This window comes from Sminthopsis crassicaudata, chromosome 1 (genome assembly GCF_048593235.1).
Source record: "Sminthopsis crassicaudata isolate SCR6 chromosome 1, ASM4859323v1, whole genome shotgun sequence".
NCBI lineage: Eukaryota > Metazoa > Chordata > Mammalia > Dasyuromorphia > Dasyuridae > Sminthopsis > Sminthopsis crassicaudata.
In genome coordinates this window covers 447,560,387-447,578,215 of record NC_133617.1, presented here as the reverse complement: position 1 = coordinate 447,578,215, position 17,829 = coordinate 447,560,387, and the positions used below count along the sequence as shown (strand labels likewise).

The following is a 17,829-nucleotide window of genomic DNA, read 5'->3' as shown; positions in this document are numbered from 1 at the left end:
CTTCTTAACAGTCTTCTCTCATCAGTTTAGTGTGATGCATTTACCATTTAAATATTAAAATTTATTTTGAGGAGAATTTCATGATATAGCTTGCTTTTTTTTTTTTTTTTAAACCCACTAGATTGATTACAAACTCCTTGCTCTCCTTATAGTTACCCTGTCCCAGTACCTAGCACAGGACTTGGCCAAACAGCAGGTATTGAGTAAATATTGAATACTAGGATATTAACTGCCAAATTTAAGAATTGTTCTTCTCAAAATGTTTAGCTTTATACTAAAGCCATCATAAATTCTAAGTTATAAAGAGTTGGGTGTTTTTTTATGTGTATATATAAATTTGATTTGCCAGTTATTCATTTCAGTTTATATATCTTTTTGTATAATGTAAAGACAAATGTTAAGTTTGGGGTCTTCTGGGAAATTTTTCTCTAACTGGATATAATTAAAAACTTTTTTTTTTTTATTGCATGCATTTACCTTTTTTTTAATTAATTAAGAACATATACAGAATAGGAGTTAAATACTCTGCAGGGAAAACATTGATCAGAGACTGAGCCTACTTATCAGTTGCTAATAGAGTCTTGGATTTGTCTTTTTATAAATCTATTTTAAATTCATCCAAGACTAGGCTTGATAAATTAAATTAACTGTCAGCTTAAACAAGTATTTTTTAATTTGAGCCTTTAAAACTTCAATATTTCTTCTAGGACCTTTGACCTTCTTTGCTGTTTCATTTATAGAGACATTGGGTTTTGAATGGTTTCAATAGTCATATACTGTTTCTTTTCTTGATTTAGATCCATGTGAAAGACTATAAAAATGCCAAATATATTGAAAATCATATTCCATCAAATGATTTGAGATCTTTTGTATTTGAAAGTCAAGAAGATATGGAATATTTTCTCAAAGAGGCAAGTACTTACTAATAGAATTCTTTGAATATCTGAGTAAATGTTTTTCATTTCAGAGCTCAAATAATGCCAGAATTTTATTCTTCTTACCAAGGTAGCATGATGTAATTAATTTTGACAGGTAACATTTTGTAGATTCTTTTGGTTTTGCTTGTCTTCTCCCTGTGTTTATCGTTAATATAATTAAGTACCTGTGATTTTATTTTTATGAGTAGTGCCTCAGTTTATGTAGATTGCAATAAATTTCAATTTATAACACTATAGAATATTATATGTGAAAATGTCAGTTGGTCAACAAATATTTATTAATTACTTACTATATGCCAGGGATACAAAGAAAAATGAAAGATAGTCCCTATTTTCATAGAGCCTTATGGTCTCTGTATACTACTTAGTGGCTCCCTTGGAGTCAGGAGGATCTGAATTTAAATCTGATCTGAGATACATACTACCCTGGGCACATTATTTTATTCTGTTTGCCTCTTTTCCCTCATATGTAAAATGAGCTGGAGAAGGAAATGGCAAATCACTCCACTATTTTTGCTCAAAAACCCCACAACAATTAAGGTCACAAAGAGTCAGGCACAACTAATCAACTGAAGAACAACAATTTGTGTGTGTAATGTATTCAGTCCTCCTTTGCCCAATTCAGATGAGTGAAATTCATGTAAATGCCATTTTCTCCCATTTTTTCTTTCATTGTATATTATTTGCTTTGTGTATTCCTATTTTGTGAAATACAATCAATCCTTAACATTTGTGCTTTTTACTTCCACAATTCAGTAACCTGATTTATATTTTTTAACATCTACAAGTATCCACAGCTATGCAAAGTAGAGAAAAAGTAAGAGATGTTATTTGTCCAAGTTTGTGGAGCAGCTGATAACCTAGTAGACACTTCTGGTTTTGTTAACTTACCATTGTAAAGAGTATACTCTGCATTTGTTGTCTATTTTTCATTGTTTGCCTTTAAAACTTAAATTTGGGGGTTACAATTATGCCTCTAAATCATAGTGCACATTCCCTAGACTCTAAGCCTCAGCTTGCAAAGCTCATAATGCAGTGTAGTAAGTTGATGTAGTAAGTTATATCTGCAAAAAAGGAGGAAAGTATGGTTCCATAGATTTCATGTATTATGGAAAGTGAATATTGTCTGAAATCATTGTTTTGGCTTCTTTTTTTTTTTTTTTTTTTTTTTTTTTTTTTTTTTTTTTAATTGAGAAGTTAGCACAAAGTCACAGAATTCTAGGGCATTACTGAATGAGAAAATGTTTTTGTATGTTACCCATTTTATTTTGTGTACATGATTACTGTGTTAGAAAAAGTACATATTAATAGAAAAGTGTATTTTCAGTAATGAAATATTTGTTTTTGGTGGTCACGGGAACCTAACCCTTTATTTCCCATAGGTTCAATAGATCCAACATTCATATTTTTTAAAACTTTTATGCCATTGTCTAGAAATATTATCCCCATAAAAAGTTGAGATTTGATAGTAGTAAATGCTTTTTCTGTTCTTCCAATAATTCCCTTTTACTCTCCTTTTCTTCTTTTTAAACTACTAAAATAGAATAAAACCACCCCTTGGTCCTGTCTCTCTGACCATTGAAAATATTAAGCTTCTAAAGGGACATTTATTTCTTTTCCTGTTAAAATATAAGCAACTCATCATTGTATATCCCCTTCCTTTGCTCAGATGTTTACTTTTCTAGTTTTTGCTTGATTTTTGTGTCTACATTTGAAAGTTTTAGTTGACTCTCTCTCCCTATTATAGTCTTGATTGTAAGTCTTTTAGCTTTTTTGCCTTTTAGAATATCATTTATCAAGATTATTTTTCTTTTTTAGTAGTAGTTGCCAAATCTTAATGATCCTGCATGTGGCTTTTTAGGTCTTGAAATATTTCATTCTGGCTACTTGAAGTATTTATTCATTGATCTGTAAACTCTGCATTTTGGCTGTGTTTTGGGGACTTGCTTGCTTTGTTTCTCATTGCTAGTGTTTCTTTTAGGAGATAATCAATAAATTTTTTTTTTTTTTCTCTTTCTGCTTTGTATTTGGACAGTTTTCACTTGTGATTTCCTGAAATCTATATTATCTCTTTTTGGATTATTTTTCCAGGCCATTTTTTAGTAATATGTACTTTAAATTTTCTTTTTTAAAATTTTAATCTTTTGATTTGTTTTCAGTTTTTTTTTTTTTTTTTTTTAATTGTATTGTATTGTATTGTAGAGACATTGTTTCTGATTTAGCTCCCTTCTAAGTTTCAAGGAGACCAGCTTTAGGCAAGATTTATTTTCCGTTCTGACTATTAATTCAACTTCACATTCTTTTTTCATTAACTCATTTTACATAATTTTTTTTATTTCTTGCTTTAATCATCTGGATACTTTTATATACTTATTGGAGAGTTTCTCTCTTTTGAGTTTACTTCTTGGTCCTTTCTTATTTTATAGCATTTCTTTGTGTTTAGTATTTTATGCTATTTATTCATATCTCTAGTTTGGAGCTTTGTACTTAAATCAGAATTTGCTCTTTCCTGTATTGAATAGTATGGACAGTCTTCCTGAATATTATGCTGCTCTGCTCACTGGCTAGACCCTCTATCTCTTTTTTGTGACTTTGGAGCTGCCTGGGTAGTAGATCTGGCCCAGTTTCATGTGAGTCCAGATTACTTGTACCCTGTGCCTTTTACCTATACTGGATTTTCTCTGCTCATATCTAATGTTGGTTTTTGACAGTCTTTTCATGCAGTCCCAGGGCTTGGAGAATTTCCCTTGGGTCTTTTTTTTTTTTTTTTTTTTTTTAAACCAGTATCCCTTCTGGTACATTTTTAGGACTTTAATAGTATGATTGTGAAGAATATGGACTTTTCAGCATTCTGACATTGTTGTCTTAGTTGGAAGCCTTCTTTGTATTTTATAAAGTATTTTTTCCTGGTTCTGCTTTCTGGAGCCAAGTGTTTGAAGATAACTATTATGTCCTCCCAATTCATTTTTTCCCCAGGCTCAGTGTCCCCAAATCCTTCAATCCTCATATATTATTCACTCCAAATTTTGCACCTTCCAATTTTCTGTCCTAGATCCTTTCCAGTTTACTATTTTTATTCCTAAAATAGAATCGCTGGAACTGATCGCATTGCTCTAAGATGTATCCTCCTCAGAGCAGTGCAGTGGGACCACCTTATTCTTTGAAATACTCTTGAACTTTGCTCTTGAAGCTTAGATTGTATTTGTGTTCTTTTTCCTTCATAACATCTCTACCAGTTTGAGGTGGGAGCTATCTTATATCTCTTGTCTCTGGTTCCTCTCCTCCCCCAAGATTGTGTGTATGTGTTTGCTTGTCTCTCCCTTTGGATTGTGACCATCTTTTGCCTTTTTTTTTTTTTTTTAAATAGCACAGTGCCTGGCACACAGTAGAGGCTTAATAGATATTTATTGATTGATAACATATCTACTAGAATGCTATGATATGCTTTATAAATAAATGCTCAAAAGATATGAACAAACAGTTCTCAAAGAAAACCTGTAAAAAACTAAGTGTTCCAAATCATCAATAACAAGAGATATGTAAATGAAAACAACCTTGAGGTTGCAGAGATGACAAAATATGGAAATAGCCAATATTAGAAATGTTGTTGGAAGATAGACATTCTGATCCCATACATTTTTGTCAATCCCCATACAGCCATAAAAGAAAACAAGTTGTAATTAAGCAACTAAATAATAGATAAATAGATAGAGCAAGCATGCAACTAAAATGGCCATATCCTTTGACTTAGAGATCCAGTTATTAAGCATATACCTCAAGGAGGTCATTAAGGAAAAAACCAATTCATGTACCCTAAAACATTTACAGCAGCACTTTTTTATGATAGTAAAAAATTGGAAACAGTTAACATTGTTGTATATGGCTGTAATTCAGTATTACTGTGCTATAAGAAATAATAAACGTGGTAAACAGAGAAGCATGGCAAGATCTACATAACTGATGTAAAAATGAAATAAAAAGAACCAAGAAAACAATATACATAGTGGGTACCACATTGTAAATGAAAAGAACAAACACCACAAAAAAAAAAAAAAAACAAAACCCTCAAAGTGAATGTTGCAGAATTACAAAGAAAGAATTATGAAGAACTCTGGGAAGAGAATTTCTACACCTTTTTAGAGGTGCAAGGTTTACAAATGTGAAACATTGCATATATGTCCAGATTTTTTTTTTTTTTATTGTACTAATTGGTTTTCTTGGGCTTTTATTCTTTTTTTTCTTTAAAAAAAAAAAATGTTGTTTAAAAAAATGACTTCATCTTAATTGTGAAGTTCATTTAGTATATCTTTGTTATCTTTCTATTTTTTTGTCCTTCTAATATTCCTAAACTTTCTGGGAAAGATTTTGTTTAATTGAATCTTAAATTTATTTTACTTTTGACTGCTTTTCTGTTTTATGAGATGATGTTGCTCATAATATTCCAGAGTCTTCTCTTCACATTTTACAAATAATTTTATATTCCAGCTCTTAATTCATAAATTTTTTTGTTATAAAGCTTTTTTTATTGTTTTGAAATTGCCTTTTAAGAATGCTTTTGCTTTCCTACAATCTAGATGCGTGACAATCACAAATTAAAAGTAAATGCTGTTTGTATCCCCAGTATCGTATATGCAGACAGAGTACCTACAAGGTCTCTGAATGATCTAAAGTAAGTATTTTAATTTATTTCCGATTTTTTGAACAATTTTTACCTCTTAAATGTTTTTAAGTATTGTTTACAATGTAAAGTTCTTGGAAAAATATATTAAAACTAAGACCATTCTGTTGGTCATCTTTGTATTCCTTAGGAAATATGGACTTTTTTCTTATCTAAGAGAATTGTTTGATGCACCTCAATTTGTGATGAGTTACCTTTGCTACCAGCATCATGTTCATGATGTCCCGGTAGGAACAGAAAAGACCAGAGCAATAATTGAACAGGTGAGGAGGTTATAACTAATACTGCAGTTATATTGTGACACTTTAAAAGTTAAAATCCCTGTAGGAAATGGTAGAAATATTGGAAATAACATTCAGAACAGTAAGATAAGATGACAGCTTTGTGGTTTTGTCTTGAAAGTAACTATAAAAATTACCTTGGCATTTTTCATTTTTTGTAAATCAGAAACAGGACTATTGAGTAAAATTGACAGCAAGAAGTAAAAGGTAAATAACAAATAGGTTTAAGTTAACAGATTGAATCTAAAATTTCACTTAGAACACTTACGCTTTTATTCTTTCTTGGTAATTGTCTCCATCTCATCTTGATGGCATTGTTGAAAAACATGTATCACTAAATTGTCAACGTCTAAATTGTCATCTTAGAAATATATAATTTTGAAATGGTGGATGTTATAAAATCATATAGTCATTATCATACATGTAAATATTTTTGTGAATATCCATTACCATTATGAAAACATATCTCTACTTGGAATAGCAATTTATGAAACTTCTTAGTACGATTTTCAGTGGGAAGGAATACCTACACCAATGGAATCATGTATCTTTTGAACTAAACCAATAAAGATTTTTTTTGATTATTATTATTATTTTTTTTTTTTTTTTTTAAGAAAAAGCAGTACTTTTACTTTGAATAAAGATTGTGGTTTTTTGTGTTTTTTTGGTTTTTTTTTTTTCTTTTGAGCAAAAGAAAGAACCCTGAGCTAGAAGTCAGGAAGTCTCAATCTGATCATCATCTCAATCATTAATTGAACAGCTTAGCCCTTCAAAGATTCCTGGTTTTCTTATATATAACATGAGTCTGTTTGGAGTGACCATTAAAAAATACCTTCTATTTTTAAAATGTTAACAATCTTTAAAAAGTTTAGCAAGATATGGATAGAGGTGCCTACTATGCACCTGGTGCAATGCTGAGGCCTTTGCAAATATTATCTCTTAATCCTTACAACTCTGGGAAATAAATACTATTATAATCATTTTACAGATGAGGAAACTGAGATAAACAGGCTAAGTTGTTTACTGTTGGTTTCATTGTTAATAAGTATATGAGGCTGAATTTGAACTAAAGTGTTCTGATTCTAAGCTTAGTACTTTATTGTGCTATCTAGCTGCCTCAAGTCCCCAAAATACCATCATTTCTGAGATTACTCTTCAGGTTTTTGTTTTTATTTTTGTTGTTGTTGTTGTTGTTTTTGAGGGGGGGGGGTTTAAATCCCAAACCTTTAGGGAATCATCAGATGGAATTTTAATGGTCTGTTATAAAGTTTTAGAAAGGAAAATCAAAAAGAAGCGAATCCTCAGCAAAGAGTCATTGTAGATATCAGAGACTTTGAGTGCCACAGAATACTTCATTTATATTTGATATTCTACTCAGCTGAAAAATTGCAGGATCAAACCACATTGAAATCCAAGAGACTAAGGAAGTCAGAGTCTTCTCAGCTGAAAAATTGCAGGATCAAACCACATTGAAATCCAAGAGACTAAGGAAGTCAGAGTCTTCCCAGAAGTCATACCCTATTATTCCTATTAATTCACATCAACAACAAAAAATTTAACAAAATATTTTATCTAATATATGATTTATTTATGGTACTAGTTTAATAAACAGAAATTCCTAAGATCTAGGACCACCTACATAGGGTTATATGTTTTATGTTTGACTTTTTTTTTTAATGGTGGAATTAGGGTGTGATTTGCTAAAGGTGGCATAATAAGTCTTTGAAGGCATTGAAGATTTTTTAAGTGGATGTAAATGCATGAAATTATTTTGATTTACTATTATATTAGAATTAAGTTGATGATAAAGCACAATTTCTGTGTCGGATTCAGTTTGCTCAGTTTTTAGTAATTTTCAAAATTAGCAAAAATTTTGTCAATCTGTTTTCAAATATAGTTGTCTTATTTACCCCTTCAGAATTCAAATATATTCATTTATGCTTTGAACCTTTAAAAAAGAGTGCAAATGAACATGACCAAATAAATGATAATATTTTTTGTTTTAGGTTATTCATGAAACAAAACTGAAACAGATTTATACTGCTCAAGAAAAGTATGTGGTAAAAACTTCTATTTATTCAAATGACATCATATCTAGTAATACACACCTGAAAACAGCCCAGTTTCTCACATTTACTGTGAATGTTCAAGAAAGAAGACAATTAGAAGATCAGGATAAGGTTGGTTATCTCTCTAAAGGAGACAGCACTACTTTTGCCTTTTCTGTTTCTCCCACCCCACCTTCTGCCCTTTCCCACACTCCCACCTTCCCGCTAAAAACTAACATGTATAAAACTTAAAACTGTAAAAATTTAGTATTAATTTGTCTAGTACTAATACTCACTGCTGCAGAAATAATTTCATGGAGCTCCATCAGGCAGAATAAGAGAGAGGTGGATAGATTCCACAAAGTAGTAATGTTTCTAATGTGTATAACTGACAAGCAGTTGTCTTAGTTTTAAAAAGGGGGGGAGGGGATGGAGAAAAATTAAGGAACAAAGAAGAACAAGCAATCCGTCTGTATCAGTCTTCTTCCCAGTAAAAGCTAAAGAAATGTACAAGTTTCTATTGCCTCCAAAATAGATAACAATTAAGAGCTTCTGATTAGTTCAGGATAAAATTGACATCCTTAATTTAGAATCCTAAGAAGATAGCACGACAGTAAGTTGTTTACCAACATACCAGAATATGGTATGGTGGGACAATGTCATAAGACTCTGAAGGATGGGTGAAATATAAACAAGATGACTTATTTCACCAAAGTCATGTTCAGAAGTTATCAGAAAGAGGGGATATTTCTTAGCCTAAAGCTGTTTACCTAGCATTCCCTCATTTACTCATGTAAAACATTTTTTCTTTGTAATTTGAATGGGATGCTTCTGACTTAAAGGTATCAAGATTTGATGCACAAGATCAGGAAATGTGGATTTGAGAGTAATACTTAATAAGATTCTCATCTTTACAAACATGAGATGGGTTTCTTCTAAATGGATAATTTTATATGATTCTTTTTTATATACATTTTCCTTTAATTTTTTAATTTATGGGTTAAAGGCTATATTTGGGGTAGCCCATATTTAAACCAATATTGGAATTCAAATAGGACTTGCTTAAATATGTACTTACAATTTGAATCTATTTTCCATAGGAAATAATTAAAAAATTTCAGACACTAGATATAGAGTTAACAGTCTTTCGTGAAAAAATCAAACATCTTGAACACAGAGACAATGAATTCAGAAATAAAAAGAAGGATCTTCAAGACAGGAAAACCAAAAAGAATCAACTGGAACAGAAAATTGGTTCCAAATTAGATAGGTATTGTATTATTTTTACCCTAAAGTAATATTTTTGACTCTTTTCTTCTTTTTAATAACAACATTAATGACTTGAATTATGTATTGTTCTTTAAAGTTAGCAAAGAATAACTGTTATATAAGGCAGAAAATACAAAATATTATCCCCATTTACAGATGAGAAAATATTTTCAGAAATTGTGATGTACCGCAAGTTGCTCAGTTATTAAATGGAAGAAGCAGTATTTGAACCCAGGTTTCCTAGCTCTGAGTTTTGTGCTTTTTCTAGTATATCACACTATAATAAGTGACAAATTTTTGTGTAAGTTCAGTTTTGACTCTACATATACTTTCCTAAACTCAGTCTATGAAAGAATTCTATTTTTAATTCTTTTGCTAAGTGAATAGGTTGCCCTCTTGCCTGCTGTTAATATCAAGTTTTCTTGGCTTCCAAGACTTTTTATAATCTAACTCTATTCTTTTAACCTTTGCAACATGTTCCCATCAAATGAATGTTCTCCCTGCACTCTGCATCTTTCAAGTTTTTTTCACCTCTACACCTTTGTTCTTGAATTTTCACCCACCTAGAATCCTTTCATCTTTCTCTGTCAGTCTCTCATTGATCCTTCAAGATTTAATTGAAATTGTTTCATTCATTTAAAAAAAAAAATTGTGTTTAGAGTAGTACTAAGCTAGTTCTGCCTCCTCTAGATTATTAGAGGAGATGCTATGCTTTGTGTTTCTTTTGTATTTGCTACAACAAACCTAGGTTATGGTAGGTGTAAAGTAGATCTTCAGTTAAACCTTTAGAATCATGGAGTGTGAGATTTAGAAAGACCTTAAAACCATCTAGCCCAACTCTCTCATTATATGAGAGAGAAACTGAAGCCCCTTTCAGATTAAGTAGTTAACTGACTACAAGGCTAAACAGCCATTGAATGGCAGAGCTAGGACTTGGATGTTAGGATGGAATTCTTCTCCCAGTACTTTGGGACACCCTTAATTAAGGTATCATTTTATTTTTTTGTATAGTTTAAAGCTGATAGAACATCGTACTTATAATCTTGAGGAAGAGGAGCAGAAAACAAATGCCAAAATCAAAGAAATTAATGCCCAAAAAGCAAAGTTGGTTTCTGAATTATTGAAGCTAATTAAGGTAAGTTTTGAAATCTATAGGCGATATGTCAAGAAAAAAATATTAAAACTTATTTAAAAGCCTGATTTTGCCATTCTGAATAAGGATTTTTGCTTCAAAAATTTTACATACTCAAAAAACACATAAATTCCTACCCTTGACTTCTGTCTTTATAAGTCAGATTACCTCTATTGAATTGTATTGTAATATGTATGATAATAATCACATTTAACATAATTTTTTCTGTAGGAAAATTGTAAACAGAATTGACACAAATAATTTAAGAGATGATTGATTAAATTGCTTTTTTTTTAAACTATAGTATAGTAATTTTAGATAAGAAATTTAGGAGAGCTTTTAAAATAAATATAAACAAGTTTTATGGGTTTTGTTACCAGACTTGCACAATGTTGAATGTACGGAAAGTAGATTTAGTTCTTGAGCTAGCTACTGAAGGCTATGAGAAGAACAAATTAGAAAGAGAATATAAAACTACAATATCAAACCAGCGGCAACTAGAGGTAAGATTTTACCATTTACTTATTTTAAATAAGACATTTTGTTAATTATAAAAATCTGTGCAATTTCATATTTGGATCATAGGTTTTTAGTTTTGAAAAAGGCACCTAAGAGTTATTTTATTCGGCCTCTTCATTTTACATCTGAGAGTGTCCAGACATATTCAGTGATCTTGCCTGAGATTACAAAGGTAGTAATTAGCCAAGCAAGGATTTGAATCCCTGAATTTTGAATCCATATATGCCTTAAATTTTACTGTCTTCGTGAAGCCTATTGATGAAAAAAAAAAATATTATGTTCAAAACTTGGGTTGGGTTTGGTTTTATTTTAAATGATCATTAAGAGAAGTTAGGTTACCTAATTTGGTTATTTAATACAATTGCCTGTGTTTTTTTCCTGTGATAATTTTTGGACATTAGGGTATTTATAATTAGTAAATAATAACCATTGGATTTGATTGCTATCTTTACATTGTATAATATCTAAAGATAAATAAATAAAAATAAAATAGAACATAATTGTATATTTTGGTACCCATATCTAAACATTTTTACGAAAGCCTTTAGTATATTGAACTATTACTAGGGGATAGCTTGGTGGTATGGTGGATCAAGCATTCACTAAGGATTCAGATGGACCTGAGTTCAAATTTTGCCTCAGTCACTTGGCACTTATTGTGTGGCCCTGGGCAAGTCACTTAATCCAGATAGCCTCATCCCTTCAAAGAAAAAATATTGGTCTAATATTTTTAAAATATATCTTATTATATTTTTATATTCTTCAAAATAGTAATTTAAATGATGACACGAATTGAGGACAGATGTGCTATACATACTAAGTTAAATCCAACAAAATTCTAAGGTAATCATGAGGATATCTTCAGAGAATAAAAATCAAAACCAAGATTGTATTAAATACTTTGTTAACATTTTTCCTATTATTTGAAATCTCAAATTAACAGTAATATTGGTTCAATAGAGGCAAGGCAGAGCAGAAATGAAGGGAAAGTTGGCCTTAGAATCAGGAAGACATGGATGCCATGCTAGAAGTTCACATGCAAGTCATTTCCTTGTTTCCCAGATTCTGTTTCTTCTCTATAAAAGGGAGTTAATAATATCTATTGTTCAAGTGATCTGCATAAATTCCTATAATTAATCATTAGACTATGGAACAGACATTTGCAAAGTCTAGATTCTTTTAACATTGCTATTGGTCATGGGATAAAAGGAATATGTTCATTTTTTTTCTTTTCAGTAATATTTTATTTCCAAAATTTTTTCCCTTCCCCAAGACAGTAAGCAATCACATACAGATCATACGTACAATACTTTTAAACAGAATATATTCAAATTTTGGTGCTTTATTCATTGCCTTATTTGTAGTATATTTGTAATGGTTTTAGTGGAAAGAGAGCACTGGATTTAGAATCACAAAATCTGGGTTCATGTATCTGCTCTACCACTTATTAATTATATGACCTTGGGCAAGTCATGAAATCTCTCTGATTCTTAGCGTCCTCATCTGTAAAATAAAACTAATAATACTGTAAGTCCATATTTGGGTGTACAGATTCTCAAAAATACAATACTTCCTAATGATATCAGCGTGCCATGCTGATGGCATATCATCCATGAGACATCTCTTTGTTACTAGCTTATCTTGATTGGCCAGAAGCAACAGTCAGGAAGTGAATTCCTTATGCTTGCCATTCATTACTCATTCCACATGCTTTTATTTATTTCTCTTATCATTCCCTCTTTAGCAGAACCAAGGGGGGAAAGTACTTTAAATAGTTTGAAAATCAATAAATCATTTCCATAAGTAATACTGATTTTTAAAATTATACTGTCACAGTATTTTTAAGTTTTCAGATGATAATTTAGTTTTCATGTTCTGAAACCTATTTGTCTTGTGCTATAAATATATCCAATTAATTTGAAATGGGAAGTGACATTTGTTATAGTTGTAATTTTACATGACAGAAAGAAAGAAATATAGAATAGAACTGATTAAAAAGAAAATAATAGTTAATGTGGTTAAAAGTCCAATATATCTGGAATTGCTTAATTTCTCATATGAAATCTTTTCCTTCATTTTTGATTCTTGTATTTCAGTGTTATTAAGTTATATATTTTGAAACATTTTCAATGTCATTAGTGTACGTCATCTTTAAAGTTATATAAATTGTAAAAATTCATGTCTCCTTACTTAAATTTTTATTTTTGACCATGTTCCTCTATAAATCCTCTAAAAAGATTCTTATCCAATATAATTCATATGTATGCATTTGGGATCTGGATTTAAAATAAAGAACACCTTTTTTATGGGTGACCTCTTGTTTAAAATAGTAAAATAGTTCTGAGAATTTGTCCTTATATAAATATATTTGTGTGTATGTGTGTATATACATATGCATATATGTGCATATAGAATATAATAAATTCTAATATATAATATGGTTTTTATCTGCATATAATACATGTTCATGTATGTGCATTCCTCTGTAGAACTATTCTACTGTCTTCCACTAGAGGTCACCCATAGAAAAGCTGTTCCTTATTTTAAAGCCAGAGAATTTGTTCTTTAAAAATTAGGGATATGTGTTAGTTACTTAGTGGATTTAGAATGCCAGGTTTAGAATAAGGAAAACTTGAGTTCAAATCCAGCCTCATAAACTTGAAACACACTGAAGAAGGAAATGGCAAACTACTCTTTGACCTTTGCCAAGAAAACCCCATAGACCAAGGTCACGTGGGGTCACAAAAGAATCCAACATAACTGAAAGGGCTGAACAACAACAAATGCATATATTTGTATATATAGATTTTTTTTGAGAACAGATTTCTGAAGATCTAATGTCTTCCTTTAGAGGTCACCTTCCCCCCCCCCAAAAAATAAATAAGGTCCCCATTTTAAACCCAGACATTCCTACCTGCAAATCAGACTTTTTCAAGAAATAATTTCAGCAATGTGTCATATATATATATATATATATGTGTATATATATATGTACATATATATATCTTAAGAGTTTTGCTTATAATTAGTAGTATGACTTGAAGTCTTTTTCTGTAGTTTTGTTATACTGTTTTCTGTTATAAAGGGCCCCCCAATTGCTCTATTTATCTTTGTATAAGGTGAACCTTGTGAGAAAGACTAAATATGATCTTCACATGTAAAGCCATAGCTGAGCAATCCTGAGAATTTATTTGCTCTTTGATGTTTCAATTCTCCACTGAAAACTGTCTTAGGGAACCCTGGAAAGAAAAGTTAGTCAAACTGTCCATGATCTCCAATTTTCAGTGGTGCGTGACCCCTGAAGGGCCATTATGGTGTAGGATATGCAGTTTCAACAAGACTGATGACAGTATTGGTAAATTTGTTCATACTGCCCTGCTGGATCAATATCATCTAGGATAGCAGGTTATGGGAATTAAGTAATTCCAAGTCAAATTTAAGGAATTGGCATAGGGACAAGAAACTTTTACCTTATATGAGAGTTTTTCATTTGCATGTTTTTTCTTATACCAGTAATAGTTGTTATGTTATGTATGTCAATTAAAGCAATTGTATTCTATTGTCATATTCACCCCCATGATCTTCCTTATTTGAGGGGGATGGGGAAATCACATGGACACCTATGGTTCTAGATGGAAGATGAATAAGTGCTATTTTTTTTATAACATATTTACACTATGTGTTTAATTTTTTCTTATCTAGATGTATATAGGCAAGTTTACCCTTTACTCTCAGAACAAAATTGAACAAAATTTGCATTTCTTTGTCAGTAAATTAACTGTAATTTTCAATACTATTGCACTTGATTTACTCATGATTGTGAAGTAAAATACATAGATGAATTTTCTCGGGTGGTTTAAAGAACATCTTTTATTTGCAATAACTGTTCTCCAAATTCTCAAAAACCCTTCTCTGATTTTATTATAATAGCAACAATACATGTTTTTGGGAAAAAAACGTAGACTTCTAGAAAGTGCAAAGAGCTTATGAAGAAAGCTAGGCACGTGGTAACCTTGCCCAGATCAGAGCATTCCTCAAGAGTACCAGACAGTAAGTATGAGAGTACATAATTATGTAGATTTTTGGCATTTTACTTTTGTTAGCATTTAACTCTTCGACATGCTCCTACCCCATACTATTGAGAGAAAATGTGCTATAAAGGAAAGAGTATTAGATTGAGAACTAGATGACTTAAATTCTAATCTTAGTTTTTTAATGAATTGCTTCATTTTGCTAGATTTCACTTCATTTCTCTCTGCCCATTTTCTTATCTCTGTAAGACTTGTACAAACTACTTGTAAGGAAATTGCTTTTTAAATTAAGTGCTATATAAAGATATAACTTGCTATGACATTACTGATCATTTCAGAAAGAGATCATTTTTTAGCTGTAGTATCATAATCCTCAAATCTTGGGTTGGTGATCACCAAAAAAATCATTCTCCTCTGAGCACTTACATTGGTCCATTCCTAGCCAGTTCCACTTCTAAAAATACACACATATACATATACATATATACATATATATATATATATATGTATATATATACATATATATATATATATATATATATATAGAGAGAGAGAGAGAGAGAGAGAGAGAGAGAGAGAGAGAGAGAGAGAGAGAGAGAGAGAGAGTGGGGGGGGGAGGGGTGTTGTTGTGGGGGGGGTTGTTTTTTTAAGGAAAATTTTTCTGGTGGTTGGATTGTTTTAGGAAAAATTTTCTGGAGATTGGATTATTAGTTGAGTGTCCCAGATATGTTAGTTTAAAAAAGAAAGAAAAAGAAAAACCTTTGTACTCTCCATTCAGTGTTAAATTTCGACAACTTATTGATGTCCTAGATAACAGGAAAGATTTTCCTTAGTCCAATGGTTTTTGTTTTTGTTTTTTGTTTTTCCCCCAATTACAAAGCTCTGAAAATTTCTCCTATATGCTTTACTTCAGTTTCCTTGAAAGAGGGAAAGAAATCCTGACAAAGTGTGGAAAGGTCATTGGATTTAGAGTTGCATAGTTTTATGTTCAAACCTTGACTTATTCATTAGGAGCAAGTCACTTGGACAAATCACTCAGCTTTATTGAGCTTCTGCTTATTCATCTGTAAAATGAAGGAGTGATTTCTAAAGTCTTTTCTAGATTAAATGTATCTTAGAAACTAGGACTCAGGACATTTAAATTATAGTCATTTCTTCACTTCATATTAACCATATGAGCTTTAGCAAGTAACTTAATGTCTCTGAGTCTAGTTTTTGTGGGAGACAGGAAAGAGCACTGACTTTGGAATATTATATTCAAATTCTAGCTCTGCCACTTATATCTATGATATTGGGTAAGTCATTTAACCTCATTGGTTCTTAGTTTCCTCGCCCATAAAGTGAAGGAGTTAGCCTAAAAGACTTCTGAAGTCTGTTCTAGCTCTAAATCTATGAATGCTCCATGTGAGATGATGAGATTGACAAGATGATCTCTTTCTAGCTCTCACATATTAGAATACTTTGTACTGAGTAAATGAGTGGCAAATTCTTTGAAAATATTTATAGTATTTATAATTTTTAAGTACTTATATGGAATTTTCGTTGTTTTGATATTTGACATATCAAAGTGTAAGTATTTAATTAGTGTAAGTATTCTTTCCACAATTAGCAATGCCTTCTCATTCTGTTTGCTTCTTGTCCATTTTCCCCATAATTTATTGCTAATTATTTAAAATACTAATTACTTCATAAAGATAATTAAAGATAATAATTAATCACAAAGATAAATGAATGAAATGTAGACAACTGAGACATACCTCTAATTGGGATTAAAGTCAGTCTGTCCATAAATATAATGCGATAATATCACTCACAAAGTAGAGAAAGGGTTTGATCTCTATGGAATTTAATCTAGATTTATTATTATACATACTAACCAACAGCTCCTACCCCCTAATTTTTTTTTTTTATCTTACCCAAGAGAGTCATATTATTCTTTGAGAAATATAAAATGAAAGAGGTACAGTATGGATCCATCTCTCCTACTCCTGCCTCTACTATACCAGATTTAAAAAAGGAAGGGAAGTCAAATTGATTTCAAGAGGTGAAATTGAGAAAAGATGGATCTTGATGAAGTAAAAAGTTTTGAATGAATAGTTAGTTTCATAAAATTGCACAAAGTCTCAGCTTGAGGTATGGTATGGTATACTCAAAAACTTTTGAACTAAAGTTCTCTCAAAAGGATCATGGAGCTTTTATCTACTTGAAAACTTACAAAGTTAGGGCATGCATAACTTCATTAGGCACATTTCCCTTAAAGAGAGCTTTACCCCTGGCTCCTGGTTTTGCCCCATGGATCTTTTTCATCCTATATTTTTTCAACTTACTTCTTTGAGCCTAAGCTTAGGAGTTTATATTTATCTCTGTTAGATGCTTCATTGGTATCTGTAGCCCATCAAGATCCTTTTGGAGTCAGTCATCCAACATAGTAGTTATTCCTCTCAGATTATTATATGCAGATTTCAGAAACAGGTCAACAATTAACTTTATCCAAATTATGAATATAGGACAATACAGCCAAGGGCAGATCCTTATAGCACTCCTCTGAAGTCCTTCTACAGTTATGTTAACTTCATTTTGTATATGAAGAAACTGAATCCCCTGAAGGATTCAATGACTAACCTAAAAGAAATGTGAGTCAGTATTCAGATTCAAATGCTATATCCTTCCAATACATATTAGTAAAGGAGTGGAAATAAAATTATAGTGGGTCTTAGCAGACAAAAGTGTTTGTATTTCATATTGTTGGATATTAAAATGCTAAAAGTCTTTCATCCCTTTTTACAAACCCAAATCTCAACTGAGGACTCCATTATCCACAGTCTGGCCACTTAGAATGTGCCAGGTACTGTATTAAATAGTGAAAATGAAACCCAAAAGAAGACCTGTCTTTAAGGAGCTTACATTTTAATGAAGAAAATAATACATAAAAG

The 17,829-nt window shown here is 31.1% G+C and overlaps 1 protein-coding gene across 1 annotated transcript in view; it reads left to right on the top strand.

The window, feature by feature from the left end:
- SMC5 (structural maintenance of chromosomes 5) overlaps positions 1-17,829 on the top strand; it is a 61,523-nt gene that overhangs the window by 37,541 nt on the left and 6,153 nt on the right. Inside the window, 10 exon segments of the mRNA XM_074280714.1 lie at positions 798-911; positions 5,513-5,607; positions 5,747-5,879; positions 7,904-8,077; positions 9,046-9,215; positions 10,226-10,349; positions 10,727-10,849; positions 14,796-14,832; positions 14,835-14,880; positions 14,882-14,915. Coding sequence (XP_074136815.1) covers positions 798-911; positions 5,513-5,607; positions 5,747-5,879; positions 7,904-8,077; positions 9,046-9,215; positions 10,226-10,349; positions 10,727-10,849; positions 14,796-14,832; positions 14,835-14,880; positions 14,882-14,915 — 1,050 coding nt within the window.